Source organism: Ranitomeya imitator, chromosome 2, assembly GCF_032444005.1.
Source record: "Ranitomeya imitator isolate aRanImi1 chromosome 2, aRanImi1.pri, whole genome shotgun sequence".
Classification (NCBI taxonomy): Eukaryota; Metazoa; Chordata; class Amphibia; order Anura; family Dendrobatidae; genus Ranitomeya; species Ranitomeya imitator.
Genome location: NC_091283.1, coordinates 24,157,986 through 24,182,220, shown reverse-complemented (window position 1 = coordinate 24,182,220; position 24,235 = coordinate 24,157,986). Strand labels below are relative to the sequence as shown.

At 49.1% G+C, this 24,235-nt stretch overlaps 1 protein-coding gene across 1 annotated transcript; it reads right to left on the bottom strand.

The window, feature by feature from the left end:
- Nucleotides 1-6,154: 6,154 nt before the first annotated feature.
- Nucleotides 6,155-18,828, bottom strand: ERCC2 (ERCC excision repair 2, TFIIH core complex helicase subunit). The gene is made up of 23 exons (XM_069746178.1): nt 18,658-18,828; nt 15,937-16,036; nt 15,558-15,635; nt 14,904-14,966; nt 12,838-12,951; nt 12,655-12,771; nt 12,464-12,580; nt 12,269-12,392; nt 12,104-12,200; nt 11,814-11,947; nt 11,526-11,694; nt 11,094-11,212; nt 10,946-11,015; nt 10,644-10,713; nt 10,459-10,560; nt 10,300-10,363; nt 10,111-10,232; nt 9,907-9,999; nt 9,762-9,834; nt 9,067-9,137; nt 8,855-8,998; nt 7,228-7,371; nt 6,155-6,396 (listed from the first exon to the last, which is right to left on the bottom strand). Exons 1-23 carry the CDS (start codon nt 18,660-18,662, stop codon nt 6,304-6,306), a joined length of 2,283 nt encoding a protein of 760 aa, XP_069602279.1. The 5' UTR covers nt 18,663-18,828; the 3' UTR covers nt 6,155-6,303.
- Between the last annotated feature and the right edge of the window lie 5,407 nt (nt 18,829-24,235).

Sequence of the window (24,235 nt, the reverse complement as noted above, 5' to 3'; positions counted from 1 at the left end):
CAGTATTTAGGGCATTGGGTGGTAAGTGGGAAACAGCGACCAGAACCAGCTAAGATTGAGGCCATAGCCAAATGGCCCACCCCACGCACTAAAACCCAGGTCATGGCATTTCTAGGGACAGCGGGTTATTACAGGAAATTCGTTCCCAATTACAGCAGCGTAGCCAAAACCCTCACTGATCTGACCTGTAGGAACCAACCCCGCCAGGTATCCTGGACCCCAGAGTGTGAGGAAGCCTTCCGCCAACTAAAGGACGCCCTCACCAATAACCCTGTATTGGCCACACCCGATCCAACTAAACGTTTTCTTGTTCAAACAGACGCTTCTATATTTGGATTGGGGGCAATACTGAGCCAAGTCGGGCCGGACGGCCAAGAACACCCGGTAGCTTACCTGAGTCGGAAACTACTGCCCCGTGAAGTAAGCTATGCGGCCATCGAGAAGGAGTGCTTGGCGGTAGTATGGGCACTCAAAAAGTTGCAACCATATTTGTATGGACGACAGTTTTCCCTCCTAACGGACCATAATCCCCTAGTCTGGCTTAATCGGGTCTCTGGAGACAACGCCAGATTACTGCGGTGGAGTTTAGCCCTACAACTTCTGGACTTCACCATCCACTACAGACCCGGCAAAGAAAACGGTAACGCCCATGGACTAAGTCGACAAACGGAACTTGTACCAACCCCATAAACTTCGGTCATCCCCAAACCGATCCGTTAAGGATCAGACTGTGTATGCCGATCGCGTCGCTGAAAAGAGGAGCCGTGTTACGGAACCACTCAGCACCCAGAATATGTTGTGCAGTTATATGTATGTATAATAGGTTCCATGTGAGATGCATGTCCCTAATGCATCAGCCCACAGGCTGCGCTCCTGGGCAGAGGGGACACGATATACCCCTTTTGTCCGCCCCCCACCTTTGCAATTCCCACAGTAAATATCGGCAGGCTCCGGCCACCTGCGGCTATTGTAATGCATGTCTGGCCTGCCGCTTTTCTATTGGCCTGCCCTCTGTATCTGTGTGATTTATTCTGTGTCCTGTGAGTAAAGTGCCGTCAGACTGGAAATACGTGGAGAAGCAGTGATCTTTTATATGCGTCCATGTAGCCAAGCAATTCCAGCCAGCGTCCTTCATTCAGACTCCAGCCAAAGCAGAGTGGACCTCCTGAAACACGGGGTGGTACTGAAGAGGTACCCCAGCTTGGTAGACCCCATTACATGTTTTAAATCCCAGTATGTCTATAGGTATAGGCTGTAATGCAACAAAATAGGTAAACCGCCAATGGGGGGAGGGGGCACTTTTGCAAACCACTGTAGATCAAAGCACAGAAATTCCTAGATCCTCCATCGCGTGACGTTTTAGGGGTGACACCACCATCGTCCTGTGTCCTGAGGTGGATCCACCTGATGCACCACAAGTTTCATGTCACCAATTATAGATATGATGCTAAAAATGAATACTCAAGACTGTGAAACACGCCATCATTAAATAAAACATGCCGCCCAAGCCAAGTGCAAGGGTCGATTAATGGGGATCTCCTGCCATTAAATATCGGATTTGTTGTAAAGATCATGGAAAAGATCAGTACTAATCATTTACATACACTGAGTGAAGAGCTCCATCATTACCCAACATAGGATGGTCACAGCGTATAGCATGTATGTCCACCTAACAAGCTGAGTGCTGGAGGACACACATGCTCAGACAAGTCCTCCTAATGAGCCGAGTCCGGGTGGATACATATGCCGAGACAAGTCCTCCTAATGGGCCGAGTCCTTGAGGACACACATGCTCAGTCACGTCCACCTAACAAGCTAATTGCTGGTGGGCACACATACTCAGTCATATCCACCTAATGAGCCGAGTCCAGGTGAACACACATGCTCAGACAAGTCCTCCTAATGAGCTGAGTCCTGGTGGACACACATGCTCAGACAAGCCCTCCTAATGAGCCGAGTACTGGATAACACACATGCTTAGTCACGTCCGCCAAATAAGCCAAGTCCTGGTGAATACACATGCTCAGACAAGTCCTCCTAATGAGCAGAGTCCTGTTGGACACACATGCTCAGTCACATCCACCTAATAGGCTGAGTGCTGGAGGACACCCATGCTCAGTCACATCCACCTAATAAGCTGAGTGCTGGTGAACACGCATGTTCAGTCACATCCACCTAATAGTCCGAGTGCTGGAGGACACATGCTCAGACAGATTCACCTAATGAGCCGAGTCCCGGTGAACACACATGCTCAGACAAGTCCTCCTAATGAGCAGAGTCCTGGTGGACACACATGCTCAGACAAGTCCTCCTAATGACCCAAGTCCTGGTGGACACACATGCTCATACAAGCCCTTCTAATGAGCCGAGTACTGGACAACACACATGCTCAGTCACGTCTGAGTCCCGGTGAACACACATGCTCAGACAAGTCCTCCTAATGAGTCGAGTCCTGGTGGACACACATGCTCAGTGACATCCACCTAATAGGCTGACTGCTGGAGGACACATGCTCAGACATGTTCTCCTAATGTGCAGAGTACTGGAGGAGACATGCTCATTACCTGCAACTAATAAGCTGAGTGCTGGAGGACACACATGCTCAGTCATCTTAATCTGAGCCAAGTGCTGGGGTCACACAAGCTCAGTGCCGAGTGTTAGAGGACACACATGCTCAGTTCACCTCCACCTGCTGAGTGTTTAGGGTCACACATCTTGATCCTCCGTTGACTGGACAGCATTTAGAAATATCTTTCTAAATGGCTGCCTTCTAATATATCTTCAGTACTCTAGATCCCACAGCTGCCAGAAGGGGAAGGAGACTGTTTCTGTCCAGTACTTGCGTCCAGAATCGGTACCTCTAAATTGACTCTGATTTTTTCCATTCAGTCATGCCTGACCCTTGTACACACTTTATGCCATTTACTATTTGCTTACGTGTTTTCCATGGCTTCTTTCAGTTGCTTGCTGTTCCTTTCTGTGTCACTCTTGATGTTATCGAGCTGATGGGCCATAATGTCACGCTGATGACAAGTGGATAGTCGCATTAACAAGTAAGAGTCACAAAGGTGAAAGACATCCCAATACTGAAAAGGCAGGCACTAATTGGAATTGTAAGTAACAAGTGTCACGCTGATGGACAGCAATGAGAAGCATCCCAGTAATGACCAGTGTGGCACTGGTGAGAAGTGTCACACACTGGAGAAGCGTCGTGCAATTAGAAACTAGCACCAGTGAGAGGAGTCGATGATCAGAAGTCACCGCAGTGAGAAGTCCGCCACTAATAAACATCTTAGCAACAATGAAACCTTGGAGTAATGAGAAGCGTTGGATAAGTGACAATCGATCGCTAGACTATTGGCGGTGCGGATTGTAGGAACGAGGAGGACGCGGCTCTCTACTGCCACCTATTGGACATTGCAACCCTATGAACCACTGCTTTCTCCAAAAGGAGAAGACTTCGATTTGCAGATAGGTGTTTGGCAGAATATTGCTCTTCGTTGGTGCAATTTCGATGCCAGAAGATTTCACGGAGACCTGTGGAGGACTAGTAATAAGAGGCACTGCAGCGGGGAAAAGTGCTGCACTAGTGACAGGCGTCACATTATTAAGAAGTGTAGCACTAAATGGAAGTCAGTAATAGTGCTGCACTAATGAGAAGTGTTGGTAACAGTTCTGCACTAATGAGAAGAGTCAGTAATAGTACCGCACTAATGATAAGAGTCAGTAATAGTGCTGCACTAATGAGAAGTGTTGGTAATAGTGCTGCACTAATGAGAAGAGTCAGTAATAGTACAGCACTAATGATAAGAGTCGGTAATAGTGCTGCACTAATGAGAAGTGTTGGTAATAGTGCTGCACTAATGAGAAGAGTCAGTAATAGTACCTCACTAATGATAAGTCAGTAATAGTGCTGCACTAATGAGAAGAGTCAGTAATAGTGCCGCAGTAATGAGAAGTGTTGGTAACAGTTCTGCACTAATGAGAAGAGTCAGTAATAGTGCCGCAGTAATGAGAAGTGTTGGTAACAGTTCTGCACTAATGAGAAGTGTTGGTAATAGTGCTGCACTAATGAGAAGTGTTGGTAATAGTGCTGCACTAATGAGAAGAGTCGGTAATAGTGCTGCACTAATGAGAAGTGTTGGTAATAGTGCCACACTAATGAGAAGTGTCAATAATAGTGCCGCACTAATGAGAAGAGTCAGTAATAGTGCTGCATTAATAAGAGTCAGTAATAGTGCTGCTCTAATGAGAAGTGTTGGTAATAGTGCTGCACTAATAGGAAGTGTCAGTAATAGTACCGCACTAATGAGAAGTGTTGGTAATAGTGCAATGAGTGCAGAAGGGATCACTAATAAATACAGTACAGATCAAAAGTTTGGACACACCTTCTCATTTAAAGATTTTTCTACATTTTCATGACTATGAAAATTGTAAATTCACACTGAAGGCATCAAAACTATGAATTAACACATGTGGAATTATATACTTAACAAAAAAGTGTGAAACAACTGAAAACATGTCTTATATTCTAGGTTCTTCAAAGTAGCCACCTTTTGCTTTGATGACTGCTTTGCACACTCTTCTCATTAGTGCGGCACTATTACCAACACTTCACAAGCAGAAGAGACTTGTTTGGGCTAAAGAACACAAGGAATGGACATTAGACCAGTGGAAATCTGTGCTTTGCTCTGATGAGTCCCAATTTGAGATATTTGGTTCCAACCACCGTGTCTTTGTGCGACGCAGAAAAGTTGAACGGATGGACTCTACATGCCTGGTTCCCACCGTGAAGCATGGAGGAGGAGGTGTGATGGTGTGCGGGTGCTTTGCTGGTGACACTGTTGGGGATTTATTCAAAATTGAAGGCATACTGAAACAGCATGGCTACCACAGCATCTTGTAGCGGCATGCTATTCCATCCTATTGGCGTTTAGTTGGACCATCATTTATTTTACAACAGGACAATGACCCCAAACACACCTCCAGGCTGTGTAAGGGCTATTTGACCAAGAAGGAGAGTGATGGGGTGCTACGCCAGATGACCTGGCCTCCACAGTCACCAGACCTGAACCCAATCGAGATGGTTTGGGGTGAGCTGGACCGCAGAGTGAAGGCAAAAGTGCCAACAAGTGCTAAGCATCTCTGGGAACTCCTTCAAGATTGTTGGAAGACCATTCCCGGTAACTACCTCTTGAAGCTCATCAAGAGAATGCCAAAGTGTGCAAAGCAGTCATCAAAGCAAAAGGTGGCTACTTTGAAGAACCTAGAATATAAGACATATTTTCAGTTGTTTCACACTTTTTTGTTAAGTATATAATTCCACATGTGTTATTTCATAGTTTTGATGCCTTCAGTGTGAATTTACAATTTTCATAGTCATGAAAATGCAGAAAAATCTTTAAATGAGACGGTGCGTCCAAACTTTTGATCTGTACTGTGTTTATTAGTGATCCCTTCTGCACTCATTGCACTATTACCAACACTTCTCATTAGTGCGGTACTATTACTGACACTTCCTATTAGTGCAGCACTATTACCAACACTTCTGATTAGTGCAGCACTATTACTGACCCTTCTCATTAGAGCAGCACTTTTACTGACTCTTATTAATGCAGCACTATTACTGACTCTTCTCATTAGTGCGGCACTATTTTTGACACTTCTCATTAGTGCAGCACTTACCAACACTTCTCATTAGTGCAGCACTTATTACCAACACTTCTCATTAGTGCAGCACTATTACCAACACTTCTCATTAGTGCAGCACTATTACCAACACTTCTCATTACTGCGGCACTATTACTGACTCTTCTCATTAGTGCGGTACTATTACTGACTCTTCTCATTAGTGCAGAACTGTTACCAACACTTCTCATTAGTGCAGCACTATTACTGACTCTTCTCATTAGTTTTGATGCCTTCAGTGTGAATTTACAATTTTCATAGTCATGAAAATACAGAAAAATCTTTAAATTAGAAGGTGTGTCCAAACTTCTGATCTGTACTGTACATCCGAACATATCACGAAAAATGTAGAGTGACAGAGGGACGGAGTGGGATCAGTGGTGACGTCTTCACTCCTGGGGCCGGACACGATCGGTCACACACAGATTGCACCAATCAGAAGCTTCCCAGTAATGATACGTGCAGCAACGGTGCGAAATGTAGTAATTTATTCTACATGTAAAAACCTATACAGAGACCCCCACCCACAGGTCACATCCTGGACAAAAGTCAGGACTGGAGGACAACCCGAAGCGGCAGCCGAGGACCCTCACATCCAGGTCAAGTCTGCGGAGGTCACACCTGATGAGCGATCTCCTGGATCTTCTGCAGCATGTCCTCAGACTGCAGCTGCTCCAGCGTCAACAGAGACAAGCCGAGCTGGTCCTCCTACAGAAGAGACAGAGAACATGAGCAGAGGGCAGAGGACACGAGCAGAGACAGAGGAGACATGAACAGAAAGAGGACATGAGCAGAAGAAGATGACATAGGACGTGGGTCACAAGCAGAGGACATGGGTCATGAGCAGAGGACAAGGGACACGAGCAGAGGACACGGGACATGAGCAGAGGACACGGGACATGAGCAGAGGACACGGGACATGAGCAGATGGCAGAGGACAGGAGCAGAGACAAAGGAGACATGAGCAGAAACAGAGGACATGAGCAGAGGACAGGGGACATAAGCAGAGGACACAGAGGAGACATGAGCAGAGACAAAGGAGACATAACATACAGGACATGAGCAGAGGACACGGGACATGAGCAGAGGACACGAGTAGAGGACAAGGGACACGAGCAGAGGACACGGGACATGAGCAGAGGACACGGGACATGAGCAGATGGCAGAGGACAGGAGCAGAGACAAAGGAGACATGAGCAGAAACAGAGGACATGAGCAGAGGACACGGGACATGAGCAGAGGACACAGAGGAGACATGAGCAGAGACAAAGGAGACATAACATACAGGACATGAGCAGAGGACACAGAGGAGACATGAGCAGAGACAAAGGAGACATGAACATACAGGACATGAGCAGAGGACACGGAACATGAGCAGAGGAGTCTGGCTGAGTCCTGAAGGCTGGGTCACTGTGGGTTGTCTGGGGACAGGACTTCTCTCCGCCCGGCCATTGATAGGACAAACGAGGCCAAACATCATGTGATCAGTTCTCAGCTGATGGCTGCGATTTAGGAGAAGCTGCGGGAAAATGAACTCGCCCTGCGGAACGGTTGCGCCATTTCCCTCAGGAAGTGCCGGGAGAGATGAATGCACTCATCCACCGTCAGGTTCAGGTTGGCGTCTGTCAGATGTTCCTGAATCCACAGCGGAAGCTTTCCCTTCTTATCGGAGCGTGCGTATCTCTGTGAGGGAGACACAGATCGTCACATGTACACCAGGGCGGAGCCTGTCCTGTCAGCAGCTATATCACATGTACACCAGGGCGGAGCCTGTCCTGTCAGCAGCTATATCACATGTACACCAGGGCGGAGCCTGTCCTGTCAGCAGCTATATCACATGTACACCAGGGCGGAGCCTGTCCTGTCATTAGCTATATCACATGTACAGCAGGGCGGAGCCTGTCCTGTCAGCAGCAATATCACATGTACACCAGGGCGGAGCTTGTCCTGTCAGCAGCTATATCACATGTACACCAGGGCGGAGCTTGTCCTGTCAGCAGCTATATCACATGTACACCAGGGCGGAGCTTGTCCTGTCAGCAGCTATATCACATGTACACCAGGGCGGAGCCTGTCCTGTCAGCAGCTATATCACATGACACCAGGGCGGAGCCTGTCCTGTCAGCAGCTATATCACATGACACCAGGGCGGAGCCTGTCCTGTCATTAGCTATATCACATGTACAGCAGGGCGGAGCCTGTCCTGTCAGCAGCTATATCACATGTACACCAGGGTGAAGCCTGTCCTGTCAGCAGCTATATCAATTTTACACCGGGGCGGAGCCTGCCCTGTCAGCACCTATATCACATGTACACCAAGGCGGAGCCTGCGCTGTCTTTAGCTATATCACATGTACACCAAGGCGGAGCCTGTCCTGTCAGCAGCTATATCACATGTACAACAGGGCGGAGCCTGTCCTGTCAGCAGCTATATCACATGTACACCAGGGCGGAGCCTGTCCTGTCAGCAGCTATATCACATGTACACCAGGGCGGAGCCTGCCCTGCCAGCTCCTATATCACATGTACAGCAGGGCGCAGCCTGTCCTGTCAGCAGCTACTGTATATCACATGTACACCAGGGCGGAGCCTGTCCTGTCAGCAGCTATATCACATGTACACCAGGGCGGAGCCTGTCCTGTCAGCAGCTATATCACATGTACACCAGGGCGGAGCCTGCCCTGCCAGCTCCTATATCACATGTACACCAGGGTAGAGCCTGTCCTGTCAGCAGCTATATCACATGTACACCAGGGTGGAGCCTGTCCTGTCAGCAGCTATATCACATGTACACCAGGGCGGAGCCTGTCCTGTCAGCTGCTATATCACATGTACACCAGGGCGGAGCCTGCCCTGCCAGCTCCTATATCACATGTACACCAGGGCGCAGCCTGTCCTGTCAGCAGCTATATCACATGTACACCAGGGCGGAGCCTGTCCTGTCAGCAGCTATATCACATGTACACCAGGGCGGAGCCTGTCCTGTCAGCAGCTATATCACATGTACACCAGGGCGGAGCCTGTCCTGTCAGCACCTATATCACATGTACACCAGGGCGGAGCCATCCTGTCCTTTGTGGTGTGTCCGCCCAGGACCTCAGCTCCCCGCATTTTACCCCACATTAGGAGTAGCGGATCGGTCACCAGCAGGGAGGGATCACATCACCTTATCAGCAAACAGCATGATCCCGTAGTCAGTCTTCCCGCGGATCGCTCGGCCGACGCACTGCGCCGCGTGTCTCATCGCATCGAACGTCAGGAAATCATTCTCCCGCAGGTGGAACTGGTCTCGCAGGAACTGGAGGCGAGCCTGGAGGAGGAGAGGAGATGTTACATTGCGCGAGAAGGCGCCATCAGCCGCAGGGTCCGAGCACGCACCTTCAGGATCCGGCTCTGGGTGTACACATACGGGACCCCGAACATGATCACAGCTCGGCCATAATGGTGGACTGTGGGGGAGGAGCAGACACAGAGTCACCAGGATGTAATACAGAGTGATCAGGAGACATAATAAGAAGGCTTCAGTCACATGATGTAACACAAAGGCTGTCAGTCACGTGACGTAATAAGGAGGAACCCGACCACGCGACATAATACGGGGTGTCCCCGACCACGTCACATCATACGGAGGCCCCCGGTCATGTGACGTAATATGGAGCCCCCCCAGTCACATGATGTAATATGGAGGGCCCTGGTCATGTGACGTAATACCGAAGCCCCCGGTTACGTAACGTAATATAGAAGTCACCCCGGTAATGTCACGTGATATGGAGGCCCCAGCTCACGTGATGTAATATGGAGGCCACAGGTCACATGACGTAATATGGAGGGCCTTAGTCATGTAACGTAATACAGAAGCCCCCCGGTTACGTGACGTAATATAGAAGTCATCCCAGTAATGTCACATAATATGGAGGCCCCACCTCACGTGATGTAATATGGAGGCCAAGTCACCCCAGTAATGTCACGTGACGTAATATGGAGGCCACAGGTCACATGACGTAATATGGAGGGCCCTGGCCATGTGACGTAATACGGAGGTACTGATCACATGACACCCATCTACCACTCACCAAAATCAATTCCTTCAGACACTTTTCCCCGAGCGACAGACAGTAAGATGGCTCCTCGTCCGTTCTCACAGGCCTGGAATTATAAACGAAGGTGTGAAGTCGGTCTCCTTTGGAGCGTCGGGCCCTGTCCCAGCCCCGGCCTCACCTCCTGATACTTCTCCAGAGCCACACTGGTCTCAGCCCCATCCTGGGTTTCTATGAAGATCAGCTTGTTCCTCTGGATGTTCTCCAGGATTCCCTAGTGGGACACGGTGGATGGCGATAATGGTGAGGGGTCTTCGCTGACCACGGGGGTGCAGCCACTGCCACGAGGAGCGTCTCCCGACGCCTCACTTTAGGAGGCACCTACCTGCTCATACCATGAGGCCACGATGTTCTCCATATACTGGTAACTGGTGAAAAATCCCACTATCCCATCAGGGACCACAGCGGACATCTCCAGGAGAAGGTTCCCATAATTCCGCATGACGGCTGTGGGGTCAGAGGTCAGTCACGTGGCGCTAAGAGAACCATGGAGATACAGGACACAATCTCTTACCCAGATCCTCCCTCGTCTCAAACTTGGAGCTCATGGCAACTTGGTCGTTTCCTCGGGCGACAACCTGCGGAGATGGCACAGAGGTTTCCACTATCGTTGCCAAGGTTACCGCCCTTCCTGGCGGGGCCCCATCCTCTGACCACATGACGCACTTCTTACCATCGGACACAGGCAGACCCGGGCCAGTGTCATAGTGAACGTTGCCATGGTTACAGGCCGGAAGTCCAGGATTTTAGGGTAGATGTCCAGTGGGGAGAGAGTCTGAGGGAGACAGGAGTTAGGGGTGAGACCACGCACATATTGCTGGGGTGCGGAGCAGAGCGAGGTAGCTGAGCGCCTCGTACCCCAGATGTGATGATGACCGACTGAAACCTCTGAAACACTGGCTTTATAGCGAGCGATGAGTCCAGGCAGCTGTGGGCAAAAAGAAGGAACGTGTGAGATGTCACCCACAGTGTGACGAGACCCGGGAGGCTCCGGGCCGTACAGGGGGCCAGGAGAGGAAGCTCAGACCTAGGGATCAGGGAAGACGAGCAGCCAGAAGACATGCAATACCCCACCACAGCCCACTGGTGCCCCCCGAGTCCTGACAACTGTACACCCCCCGCCAGCTGACCGGTAATAGGAGGCAACAGGCGGGGGTCACCTGAAGTGTAACACGGGGTTACTGATCGTTGGTGTCCGGTCTTCAAATGGCTCAATGATGATCATAAAACCTGTGGGGACAAAGGTCCAAGTGAGAGGGGCACGGACGAGGCAAATATTGGGGGAGGGACTGGAACCAGGACTCTCACCCTTGGTGTACGTGCTGACGAGCGTTGCAAAGTTAGTGATGAGGGTGAGAGGAGACAGGTCTGTGATGTCTGCAATCTCCAGCGTCCGTGTGAGCGAGCGCAGCCGCTCCGCGCAGAACCTACAGCATCAGAGACAGGCGATTGTGGGAAGGAGGATGCGGAAACACGTGGAAGGACACAAAAACACGTGGGAGGCCGCGGCAACATGGGGGAGGCCGCGGCAATATGGGGGAGGCCGCGGCAACATGGGGGAGGACGCGTCAACACGTGGGAGGACACAACACGTGGGAGGCCGCATCAACACGTGGGAGCCAACGGCAACACGTGGGAGGACGCAGGAATACGTGAGAGGAAAGGTGCAGCAGAGGGTCAGGGACAGAGGAACGGCCTGATGTCCGATCTCAAACATCATGACACAACACACCTACTCACCTCATCGGCTTCCGTTCAATGCAGACTTTCTCATAAAGGTCGCGCAGAAAGGCAGCCGGCCCCTCCTGGGTCACATGTCCTGAACGCAGACGAGACTTGACATAGCCAATTAGACGCCGCAGGAAGCCCAGGAAGTGCAGGGCATTGCGGATACAACCGGGGACGGCCTCTGCCAGAGAAATGAGGGTGACCTCACATTGTAAATATAGATCTGCAGGAAGTGAAGACCCCGCACCACCATGCATACCACTGTATACAGGGGTATATAGTCACCCCCACCCCTCTCACCTTGCAGGATCTCATCCGGCAGTACAGGATTCGACAGATAAACATCCGTCTCACGGGCGACTGTGGCCTCGCGCAGACCCTCCACCAACCGGGCGTATTCTTGTTTCAGTTTTTGCTCATCAGTTTCTTTAATCCTAAAAGTAAACCTGAGACTCAGAGAGACCCCTCAGTGATCCCCCATTACCCTCCTCACCTCCTCCATTGCCTCGTTCTTCCCACTATGACCGCCCACCTCACCCACTTTCCCATTTACTCCCCTCACGGCTTGCATTGTGCCCCTACTCGCTCACTTTTGGATGGCAGTGTTCAGGGTGTCGATGTTGTTCTGGCAGCGCTCCAGGGTCCGACGTGTGATGGTGACGCTCATGGAGTCGATGCAGACATTATCTACGGAGGAGACAGGAAGGTTTAGTGAGAATCACAATGAGGGGGATAAACAAGAAGATCCAACTCACCAATGTTATGAGCCTCATCAAAAACAACCACAGATTTCTTGGCCAGCTCCCGGGACACCTGATCGGCGATTTTGGGATCCAGAAGGTAATGATAACTGTACACGATGACATTGCACTGAGACAGCTGAGGGAAGACAGGCAGGATAAGCAGGGGCCCAGAGGGGCTGCATGGGAGCCCCAGAGCCACATACTCACAGCATGGCGGGCCAGGTAGTATGGACACCACCCCCGCTGCCTCCCCAGAGTCCGGAGGTCATCAAGATTGTAAATCCCGGGGGGAAGTGGAGACTCTCTGCCAATCGCATCAAACTCCTGCGGACAAGAAGAGTAAATGTCCTGAGCAAAAGCCAAGACTTCATCTCCAGCCAACCCAACCTGTACCTTACCTCATAGAAGCGGCAGGAGGGGACATTTGGGTCTCGCTGCCTCTGTGCCCTCACAAAGGAAGCCGTGAGGCTGTGGCATCGACCATCAATCTCTTTGCCAAACCGGAGAGCGCTGACCTATAAAGAGAAGAACCGGGAATAACGAGGAGAGAGCGGCCGGAAGCACCAGGAGCGAACACCCACCTCCGGGTTCACACACAAATTACGTCTAGAGCTCAGAGCCAAAGCCAAGAAATTCAGCTTCTCTCCTGTCTGGGCCTGTATGTAGTCCGTCAGCTTCCGGAGCTCCTCCACCACCTGCAAATGGTGACCATAAAATAAAAATAGTCTGGGTGAAATGGTGGATGAGGATGAGGAAAAAGCCAATATGCTAAATGACTTTTTTTCATCAGTATTTACACAAGAAAATCCCATGGCAGACAAAATGACTAGTGATAAAAATTTCCAATTAAATGTCACCTGCTTAACCCAGCAGGAAGTGCGGCGGCGTCTAAAAATCACTAAAATTGACAAATCTCCGGGTCCGGATGGGATCCACCCTCGAGTACTGCAGGAATTAAGTACAGTCATTGATAGACCATTATTTTTAATCTTTAGAGACTCCATAATAACAGGGTCTGTGCCACAGGACTGGCGTATAGCAAATGTGGTGCCAATATTCAAAAAGGGGACAAAAACTGAACTCGGAAATTACAGGCCAGTAAGCTTAACCTCTACTGTGGGTAAAATCCTGGAGGGCATTCTAAGGGACGCTATACTGGAGTATCTGAAGAGGAATAACCTCATGACCCAGTATCAGCACGGGTTTACTAGGGACCGTTCATGTCAGACTAATTTGATCAGTTTCTATGAAGAGGTAAGTTCCGGACTGGACCAAGAGAACCCAGTGGACGTAGTGTATATGGACTTTTCAAAAGCTTTTGATACTGTGCCACACAAAAGGTTGATACATAAAATGAGAATAATGGGGATAGGGGAAAATATGTGTAAGTGGGTTGAGAGCTGGCTCAGGGATAGGAAACAAAGGATGGTTATTAATGGAACACACTCGGACTGGGTAGAGGTTAGCAGTGGGGTACCACAGGGGTCAGTATTGGGCCCTCTTCTTTTTAACATATTTATTAATGACCTTGTAGGGGGCATTCAGAGTAGAATTTCAATATTTGCAGATGACACTAAACTCTGCAGGGTAATCAATACAGAGGAGGACAATTTTATATTATAGGATGATTTATGTAAACTAGAAGCTTGGGCTGATAAATGGCAAATGAGCTTTAATAGGGATAAATGGAAGGTCATGCACTTGGGTAGAAGAAATAAGATGTATAATTATGTGCTCAATTCAAAAACTCTGGGCAAAACCGTCAATGAAAAAGACCTGGGAGTATGGGTGGATGACAAACTCATATTCAGTGGCCAGTGTCAGGCAGCTGCTACAAAGGCAAATAAAATAATGGGATGCATTAAAAGAGGCATAGATGCTCATGAGGAGAACATTTTACCTCTATACAAGTCACTAGTTCGACCACACTTAGAATACTGTGCACAGTTCTGGTCTCCGGTGTATAAGAAAGACATAGCTGAACTAGAGCGGGTGCAGAGAAGAGCGACCAAGGTTATTAGAGGACTGGGGGGTCTGCAATACCAAGATAGGTTATTACACTGGGGGCTATTTAGTTTGGAAAAACGAAGACTAAGGGGTGATCTTATGTTAATGTATAAATATATGAGGGGACAGTACAAAGACCTTTCTGATGATCTTTTTAATCATAGACCTGAGACAGGGACAAGGGGGCATCCTCTACGTCTGGAGAAAAAAAGGTTTAAGCATAACAGACGTGGATTCTTTACTGTTAGAGCAGTGAGACTATGGAACTCTCTGCCGTATGATGTTGTAATGAGTGATTCATTACTTAAATTTAAGAGGGGACTGGATACCTTTCTGGAAAAGTATAATGTTACAGGGTACATACACTAGATCCCTTGATGGGGTGTTGATCCAGGGAACTAGTCTGATTGCCGTATGTGGAGTCGGGAAGGAATTTTTTTCCACAATGTGGAGCTTACTCTTTGCACATGAGTTTTTTTTGCCTTCCTCTGTATCAACATTTTAGGGCATGTTAGGTTAGGCTATGGGTTGAACTAGATGGACTTATAGTCTTCCTTCAACCTTAATAACTATGTTACTATGTTACTATGAGTGAGACGACCAACATTGCCCCGGCATGACGGCCACCGCCGGACCTCACCTTCTCAATCTCTGGGACGGTCCGCGAGCAGTAGACCAGCTTGGTCACTTCCAAAGGATACGTCTGGAAAATAACATCAGATATTAAGAAAACAGGCAAAAACACGGGCCCCATCCTTGTCACAGAAGGATGAGGAGGGCCCGATACCCATCATGCACTCAGTATAAGGTGCATACAGAAGGGTGAGAAAAAGACCAATATCTATCATACATTCAGTATACTGTGCACACAGAGGAATGTGGAGGGCCAGGTACCTAGCATACACACAGAGGGACAAAGTGGGCCCGGTAACTATGATACGCTCAGTATATAGTGCACACAGAGGGACGAGGAGGGCCCGGTACCTATTATAAACACAGAGGGACGAGGAGGGCCTGGTACCTATCATACACACAGAGGAACAAAGAGGGCCCAGTTCCTATGATGTGCTCAGTATATAGTGCACACAGAGGGACGAGGAGGGCCTGGTACCTATTATAAACACAGAGGGACGAGGAGGGCCCAGTACCTATCATACACACAGAGGGACGAGGAGGGCCCGGTACCCATCATACACACAGAGGGACGAGGAGGGTCCGGTACCCATCATACACACAGAGGGACGAGGAGGGCCCGGTACCTATCATACACGCAGAGTACAGTACAGACACTAACTCTTTGATAGGCCACAATCAGTGACAGCAGCGACACCGTCTTCCCAGTCCCCGATGGCATCTCCAGGACCCCATGACCCTGCAGGAAAAACACGGGATAAGTGAGGTGTGTGCCCCATCACATGATCCTGGATCAGCCAATCACAGCCGTTATTTATTATATATCTACTCCGCAGCTCCGCACAGAAATCATCATTATCCCCAGAGCTGCTCATAATCTAAACTCCCAATGAACGATAAAGGAGAATAAATGGAAAATAACGGAAGAAAAACAAAAGAGATGCAGATCATCATCATCACTACACACGTCAGTAATGCCACCATCATCATCATCACTACCTGCGATCTCTGCCACCAAGAACACCCCTCCCCAGCATCACCTTGGCATCCAGGGTCCTCTTCAGCTCCAGCATATAGGAGTACTGCTCCGGATAGATGTACTCATAGGGGAAGTGCACCAGCAGCCCCTCAATATTCAGCCTGGAGGAGGGCACAAAGCACATTACTACAGTGTATGCAGCTGTATATAGGGGTATACAGTATACAGTTGTGCTCAAAAGCTACATACACCGGCAGAATTTTTGCTTTCTTGGCCTTTTTTCAGAGAATATGAATGATAACACCAACACTTTTTCTCCACTCATGGTTAGTGGTTGGGTGAAGCCATTTATTGTTAAACTACTGTGTTTTCTCTTTTTAAATCATAATGACTACCAAAAACATCCAAATGACCCCGATGAAAAGTTCACATACCCCATTTCTTAATAACGTGTATTGCCCCCTCTAACACCAATAACAGCTTGAAGTCTTTTGTGGTAGTTGTGGATGAGGTTCTTTATTTTCTCAGATGGTAAAGCTGCCCACTCTTCTTGGCAAAAAGCCTCCAGTTCCTGTAAATTCCTCGGCTGTCTAGCATGAACTGCGCACTTGACATCTCTCCAGAGTGGCTCAATGATACTGAGGTCAGGAGACTGAGCTGGCCACTCCAGAACCTTCACTTTGTTCTGCTGTAGCCAATGTCAGATGGACTTGGCCTTGTGTTTTGGATCGTTGTCCTGTTGGAACGTCCAAGTACGTCCCATGCTCAGCTTTCGGGCTGATGATTGTAAATTTGCTTCCAGTATTTGCTGATAACGTGCTGCATTCATCTTTTCTTCAACTTTGACCAAGTTTCCTGTGCTTTTGTAGCTCACACATCCCCAAAACATCACCGATCCACCTCTATGCTTTACAGTAGGAATGGTGTTCCTTTCATCATAGGCCTTGTTGACCTCTCTCCAAATGTAACGTTTATGGGATTGGCCAAAAAGTTCCATTTTGGTCTCATCTCTCCATAATACCTTGTTCCAGAAGTGTTGAGGCTTGTCTCTGTGCTGTTTGTGGTATTTGTGCAGTAATGGCTTTCTTCTGGCGACTCGACCATTCAGCCCATTTTTCTTCAAGTGCCTCCTTATTGTGCATCTTGAAATAGCCACACTGTTGTTTTCAGAGATCCAGTATTTCAGCTGATGTTATTTGTGGGTTTTTCTTTGCATCCTGAACTATTTTCCTGGCAGTTGTGGACGACATTTTTATTGTTCTACCGGACCGTGATTTTGTTTTTAAAGAGCCCCTGATGTTACCAGGCCAACATCACCGGGGTATGTGAACTTTTCATCAGTTTATTTGGATGTTTTGTGTTGTCAATATGATTTAAAAAGAGAAAACACAGTAGTCTGACAATAAATGGCTTCACCCAACCACTGACCAGGAGTGGAGAAAAAGGTTTGGTGTTATCATTCATATTCTATGAAAAAAAGGCCAAGAAAGCAAAAACTCTGTCGGGGTATGTAAATGTATGTATACAGTATAATACAGCTGTGTATAGGGGTATACAGTATATATAGATTTATATAGGGGTTCATAGTATAATACAACTGTATATAGGGGTATACAGTATATAGAGAGCTGTATGTAGGGATATACAGTATAATACAGCTATATATAGGGGTATACAGTACAGAGACCTGTATATAGGGGTATACAGTGTATAGAGAGCTGTATATAAAGTTATACAGTATATAGAAAGCTGTATAAATGGGTATACAGTATATAGAGAGCTGTACATAGGGGTATACAGTATATAGAGAGCTGTATATAGGGGTATACCGTATAATACAGCTGTGTATAGGGGTATACAGTATATATAGATTTATATAGGGGTACATAGTATAATACAACTGTATATAGGGGTATACAGTATATAGAGACCTGTATATAGGGATATACAGTATAATACAGCTATATATAGGGGTATACAGTATAGAGACCTGTATATAGGGGTATACAGTGTATAGAGAGCTGTATATAAGGTTATACAGTATATAGAAAGCTGTATATATGGGTATACAGTATATAGAGAGCTGTACATAGGGGTATACAGTATATAGAGAGCTGTACATAGGGGTATACAGTATATAGAGAGCTGTATATAGGGGTATACAGTATAATACAGCTGTATATAGGGGTATACAGTATAATACAGCTGTATATAGGGGTATACAGTATAATACAGCTGTATATAGGCGTATACAGTATATAGAGAGCTGTATATAGGGGTATACAGTATAATACAGCTGTATATAGGGGTATACAGTATATAGAGAGATTTATATAGGGGTATACATTCATTATAATACAGATGTATATATGGGTATAATAGGAGTATACAGTATATAGAGAGCTGTATATAGGGGTATACAGTATAATACAGCTGTATATAGGCGTATACAGTATATAGAGAGCTGTATATAGGGGTAAACAGTATAATACAGCTGTGTATAGGCGTATACAGTATATAGAGAGCTGTATATAGGGGTAAACAGTATAATACAGCTGTATATATGTGGCATACAGTATATAGAGAGATTTATATAGGGGTATACATTCATTATAATACAGATGTATATATGGGTATAATAGGAGTATACAGTATATAGAGAGCTGTATATAGGGGTAAACAGTATAATACAGCTGTATATATGTGGCATACACTATAATACAGCTGTATATAGGGGTATACAGTATATTGAGCTGAATAATTTACACATTTCACCACTTACTTCATTGCTGCCGATGACTCCGCCTCTACCACAGGTCACGTGCACCGATATTTCTTTACATTGACTGGCCACTTAGGGGGCACACACTGGCAAGAGATATGCTGTAGGTTCACGATTGTCCGGTCGCCATTTTTGTTTCTGGCATAGAAAAATAATAAACGAGGTGAAGTCATGTGATGCTGCTGTAACCTATGACCCGGACATAGAGCTAATAAAGGGTCTTCAGAAAAATGGCGGCGAATGTGCCGCAAAGCATGATGGATGCCAGAGTGATGGTTCACACTACGGATAAGCCTATTATAAGGGCGGGGAGAAAACCAAATACCTGCGCTGGGGTAAACAAGGGCTAAACCAAATACCTGCGCGGGGGGGAACAACTAACACGATTATAAGGGCGGGGGCTCTCAGGCTGCAGGTGAGTGCGGCAGTATTTTAGGTCAGGAGCTGCAAAAATTATGTTCCAAAATCCACGAGAAACACCTGCAAGCTCATAACATTGTATTCTATAAGAAGTGTCTGCTCACAGTGATGCGGCTTCATTATGTGTTTTTTGTTTTAACATTGTTTTGAAAATGTCACGTTATAGGCACATTTTCCTGTCAGATCCCAACTCATAACTGCCACGTACAGGTCTGCCACACAACCATACCCACCACGTACAGCTCTGCCACAAAACCGGACCCACCCCGTACAGCTCTGCCACACAACCAGACCCGCCACAAAACCGGACCCGCCCCGTACAGCTCTGCCACACAACCAGACCCGCCACAAAACCGGACCCGCCCCGTACAGCTCTGCCATACAACCAGACCCGCCACGTACAGCTCTGCCACAAAACCGGACCCACCCCGTACAGCTCTGCCACACAACCAGACCCGCCACAAAACCGGACCCGCCCCGTACAGCTCTGCCACACAACCAGACCCGCCACAAAACCGGACCCGCCCCGTACAGCTCTGCCATACAACCAGACCCGCCACGTACAGCTCTGCCACACAACCGGACCCACCACAAAACCAGACCCGCCCCGTACAGCTCTGCCACACAACCAGACCCGCCACAAAACCAGACCCGCCCCGTACAGCTCTGCCACACAACCAGACCCGCCACAAAACCGGACCCGCCCCGTACAGCTCTGCCACACAACCAGACCCGCCACAAAACCGGACCCGCCCCGTACAGCTCTGCCACACAACCAGACCCGCCACAAAACCGGACCCGCCCCGTACAGCTCTGCCACACAACCAGACCCGCCACAAAACCGGACCCGCCCCGTACAGCTCTGCCACACAACCAGACCCGCCACAAAACCGGACCCGCCCCGTACAGCTCTGCCACACAACCGGACCCGCCACAAAACCAGACCCGCCCCGTACAGCTCTGCCACACAACTAGACCCGCCACAAAACCAGACCCGCCCCGTACAGCTCTGCCACACAACCAGACCCGCCACAAAACCGGACCCGCCCCGTACAGCTCTGCCACACAACTAGACCCGCCACAAAACCGGACCCGCCCCGTACAGCTCTGCCACACAACCAGACCCGCCACAAAACCAGACCCGCCCCGTACAGCTCTGCCACACAACCAGACCCGCCACAAAACCGGACCCGCCCCGTACAGCTCTGCCACACAACCAGACCCGCCACAAAACCAGACCCGCCCCGTACAGCTCTGCCACACAACCAGACCCGCCACAAAACCAGACCCGCCCCGTACAGCTCTGCCACACAACCAGACCCGCCACAAAACCGGACCCGCCCCGTACAGCTCTGCCACACAACTAGACCCGCCACAAAACCGGACCCGCCCCGTACAGCTCTGCCACACAACCAGACCCGCCACAAAACCAGACCCGCCCCGTACAGCTCTGCCACACAACCAGACCCGCCACAAAACCGGACCCGCCCCGTACAGCTCTGCCACACAACCAGACCCGCCACAAAACCGGACCCGCCCCGTACAGCTCTGCCACACAACCGGACCCGCCACGTACAGCTCTGCCACACAACCGGACCCACCACAAAACCGGACCCGCCCCGTACAGCTCTGCCACTCAACCGGACCCGCCACGTACAGCTCTGCCACACAACCGGACCCGCCACAAAACCGGACCCGCCCCGTACAGCTCTGCCACACAACCGGATCCGCCACGTACAGCTCTGCCACACAACCGGACCCACCACAAAACCGGACCCGCCCCGTACAGCTCTGCCACAAAACCGGACCCGCCCCGTACAGCTCTGCCACTCAACCGGACCCGCTCCGTACAGCTCCATCCCACACAACCGGACCCACCCCGTACAGCTCCATCCCACCAACGGGACCCGCCCCGTACAGCTCTGCCACTCAACCGGACCCGCTCCGTACAGCTCCATCCCACACAACCGGACCCGCCCCGTACAGCTCCATCCCACACAACCGGACCCGCCCCGTACAGCTCCATCCAACACAACTGGACTCGCCCCGTACAGCTCCATCCCACACAACCGGACCCGCCCCGTACAGCTCCATCCCACCAACCAGACCCACCCCGTACAGCTCCATTCCACCAACTGGACTCGCCCCGTACAGCTCCATCCCACACAACCGGACCCGCCCCATACAACTCCATCCTACCAACCAGACCCACCCCGTACAGCTCCATTCCACCAACCGGAACCGCCCCGTACAGCTCCATCCCACACAACCGGACCCGCCCCGTACAGCTCCATCCAACACATCTGGACTCGCCCCGTACAGCTCCATCCCACACAACCGGACCCGCCCCATACAACTCCATCCCACCAACCAGACCCACCCCGTACAGCTCCATTCCACCAACTGGACCCGCCCCGTACAGCTCCATCCCACACAACCGGACCCGCCCCGTACAGCTCCGCCACACAACCGGACCTGCCCCGTACAGCTCCATCCCACACAACCGGACCCGCCCCGTACAGCTCCGCCACACAACCGGACCTGCCCCGTACAGCTCCATCCCACCAACCGGACCCGCCCCGCACAGCTCCATCCCACACAACCAGACCCGTCCTGTACAGCTCCATCCCACACAACCAGACCCACCCCGTACAGCTCCATCCCACACAACCGGACCCGCCACGTACAGCTCCATCCCACACAACCGGACCTGCCCCGTACAGCTGTCCACCACCCAACCTTACCCGCCCTGTACAGCTGTCCACCACAGAACTGGACTCACTTCCTTCACAAGCAATACCCACGCCTGGCAGACACGAGACTATGGGCTTCTCCACACCAGAAACTTACTGCCGAGTATTACAAGTGCACAGATGAGGCTAGTACACGGCCCAGGTCACACAGATACGTCAAGTGCACCATGTCAACTTATAGATTATTAATGATATCCATACCATAGGCCGGCAAGAAAAAAATAAGTTCATCAGCAACGACAAAATTCAGCTCACCTCAGTTCTAAGGCTATGTGCACACGATGCAGATTTAGTGCAGAACTGCAGCAGATTTTTCTGCTGCAGAACTGCACTGTGATTTACAGTACAATGTAAATCAATGTGAAAAAAAAGCTGTGCACATGGTGCAGAAAAATCTGCGCAGAAACGCTGCAGATTTCAAAGAAGTGCACGTCGCTTCTTTTGTGCAGTTCTGCAGCGTTTCTGCGCAGATTTTTCTGCACCATGTGCACAGCTTTTTTTCACATTGATTTACATTGTACTGCACAGAAACTGCGCAAAAACTGCATCAAATCTGCAGATGCAGATTTAGTGCAGAAAATTCTGCTCCACATTTCCTACGTGTGCACATGGCCTAATACTCGGCAGCCGCCTCCAGAGATGGTCGGGCTGTGCTTGTTCATCAGTATTTTCCACCTGTGCTGTCTCTTATGGAGGACACTTTTTTCAGTGGCGTTTTTCTGAGAGGGATTTGATGTCCTTTTCAGTGAATTCTTTGTAATATGAAGTATGGAACCTACACAACCAGACCCATGGTGTATACCTCTGAAAAACAACCGGCCAGTCGCCGACCCTCCCCCCTCATACCACCTTCCTGATTCTCGTATGAAGAGAGTGCGGTATGGGTGACCTTTCTGACGGGATTATTACAGGGCTTAGTTTAGGTGACCTTGCTGACTGTTGTACGAGTCAATATAGATGACTTTTCTGCTGGGTGAAGGAAAGGAGCAAGTATAGACTTGTCTGATGTATGTATTATGGGTAGCTATGAGCGGACCGGTGGAGTTCGGGTTCTGGTACATGACCTAAACTTAATTCCAAAGTTCGGTTCGGGTACCAAAACTGCACCTGACCCCCATTGAAAACAATGAAGACCCGAACTTTGGATCTGGATAAAATCTCTCATCCCCAGACTTCCCCCAAAACTCCGAACATTAAAACGGACTTCTGGGAGAAGTTATGTGTTTGTAGTTTAGCGCCGGACACTAAATGTCCAGTACGAACCCAGAACTTTTAAGTTCGGGTTCACAAATCTCTAATTATGGGAGCTCAGCGGAGGTGACCTTTCGGATGGCATATGATTGGAGCTTGGTATAGAAGATCTTTCCGATGGTTGTGGAAGAAGATCTTGCTGTAGATTTCCTTTTTGATGGGTGATTGAATGGAGTTTTATATAGAAGAAATGACTGGTCTTTGAGAACTGTGTACACAATCTTTCTGATGGATGTATGAGGGGGAACATGGTATAGATGACCTGACAAATATGAGGGGAGCACGGTATAGAACACCTTTCTGATGCATGTATGATACTGAAAACCTTTCTCTGTACTGGCAACCGAACAAGTATATGAGGGGAGCTTGGCAAGGGGGACCTTTCCGTCAGGCGTATGAAGGAAGCTCCGTAGACACAACTTTTCTGATCGGTGTATGAGGAGATCGAAGTATTGTAGACCTCAATATAGATGACCTTTCTCACGGTTGTATGACGGGAGCATGGTGTAGATGACCTTTCTGATGGCTGTATGAGGGAAGATCAGTACAACTACACCTTTTCCCCTGCTTACTTTCCATCGATGTACACCCTCCCCTTGTCAACTGACAGCTTTGGCTTGATAAATCCAGAAGAGGGTGGAGGTAGATACAAAAACAAGTAGGTGGGAAGATGTAATTAAATGTGTATGTATGAGGAGAGCTTGGTATAGACAAGTATTCTGCTGACTGTAGAAAACAGTCATGACAAGTGTATGCGATCATTGCTCCCGGTGTATGAAGAACAACTCAGCATAGACAACATTACTCCCAGGTCAGATTGAGCACACAAAGTCCCTTGTACTATGCAGCAGCCAGTGTGATGCCCCCATTATAGTAACTGATCGCATTCCAGCCGAGACATTCCCATATCAGCACATTGATGACGTCTGCGCTGTAAGTCCATGATGTGGCTACAGTTTAATAGATTACGGCAACTGCTCATTTCATAGAATGTTGTGACACTACAGGGTCCTCGATTCCAAACCCCTACTCAATGCAGGATCCACTAAACTATCTCAGACAGATGTCTGTCCAGCCTCTGAAAACTTCCATTGAAGGAGAACTCACCACCTCTCATGTCCGCCTGTTCCACTCATTGATCATACTCAATGTCA

What these genes read in the sequence shown, in the direction of transcription:
- ERCC2 (XM_069746178.1), bottom strand. An exon ending in TCATGCTGTTTGCTGATAAG is followed by an intron (nt 7,372 to 8,854) that starts GTGATGTGATCC and finishes TCTCCCTCACAG; the next exon opens with AGATACGCACGCTCCGATAA. An exon ending in TGGCGCAACCGTTCCGCAGG is followed by an intron (nt 6,397 to 7,227) that starts GCGAGTTCATTT and finishes TCTCTTCTGTAG; the next exon opens with GAGGACCAGCTCGGCTTGTC.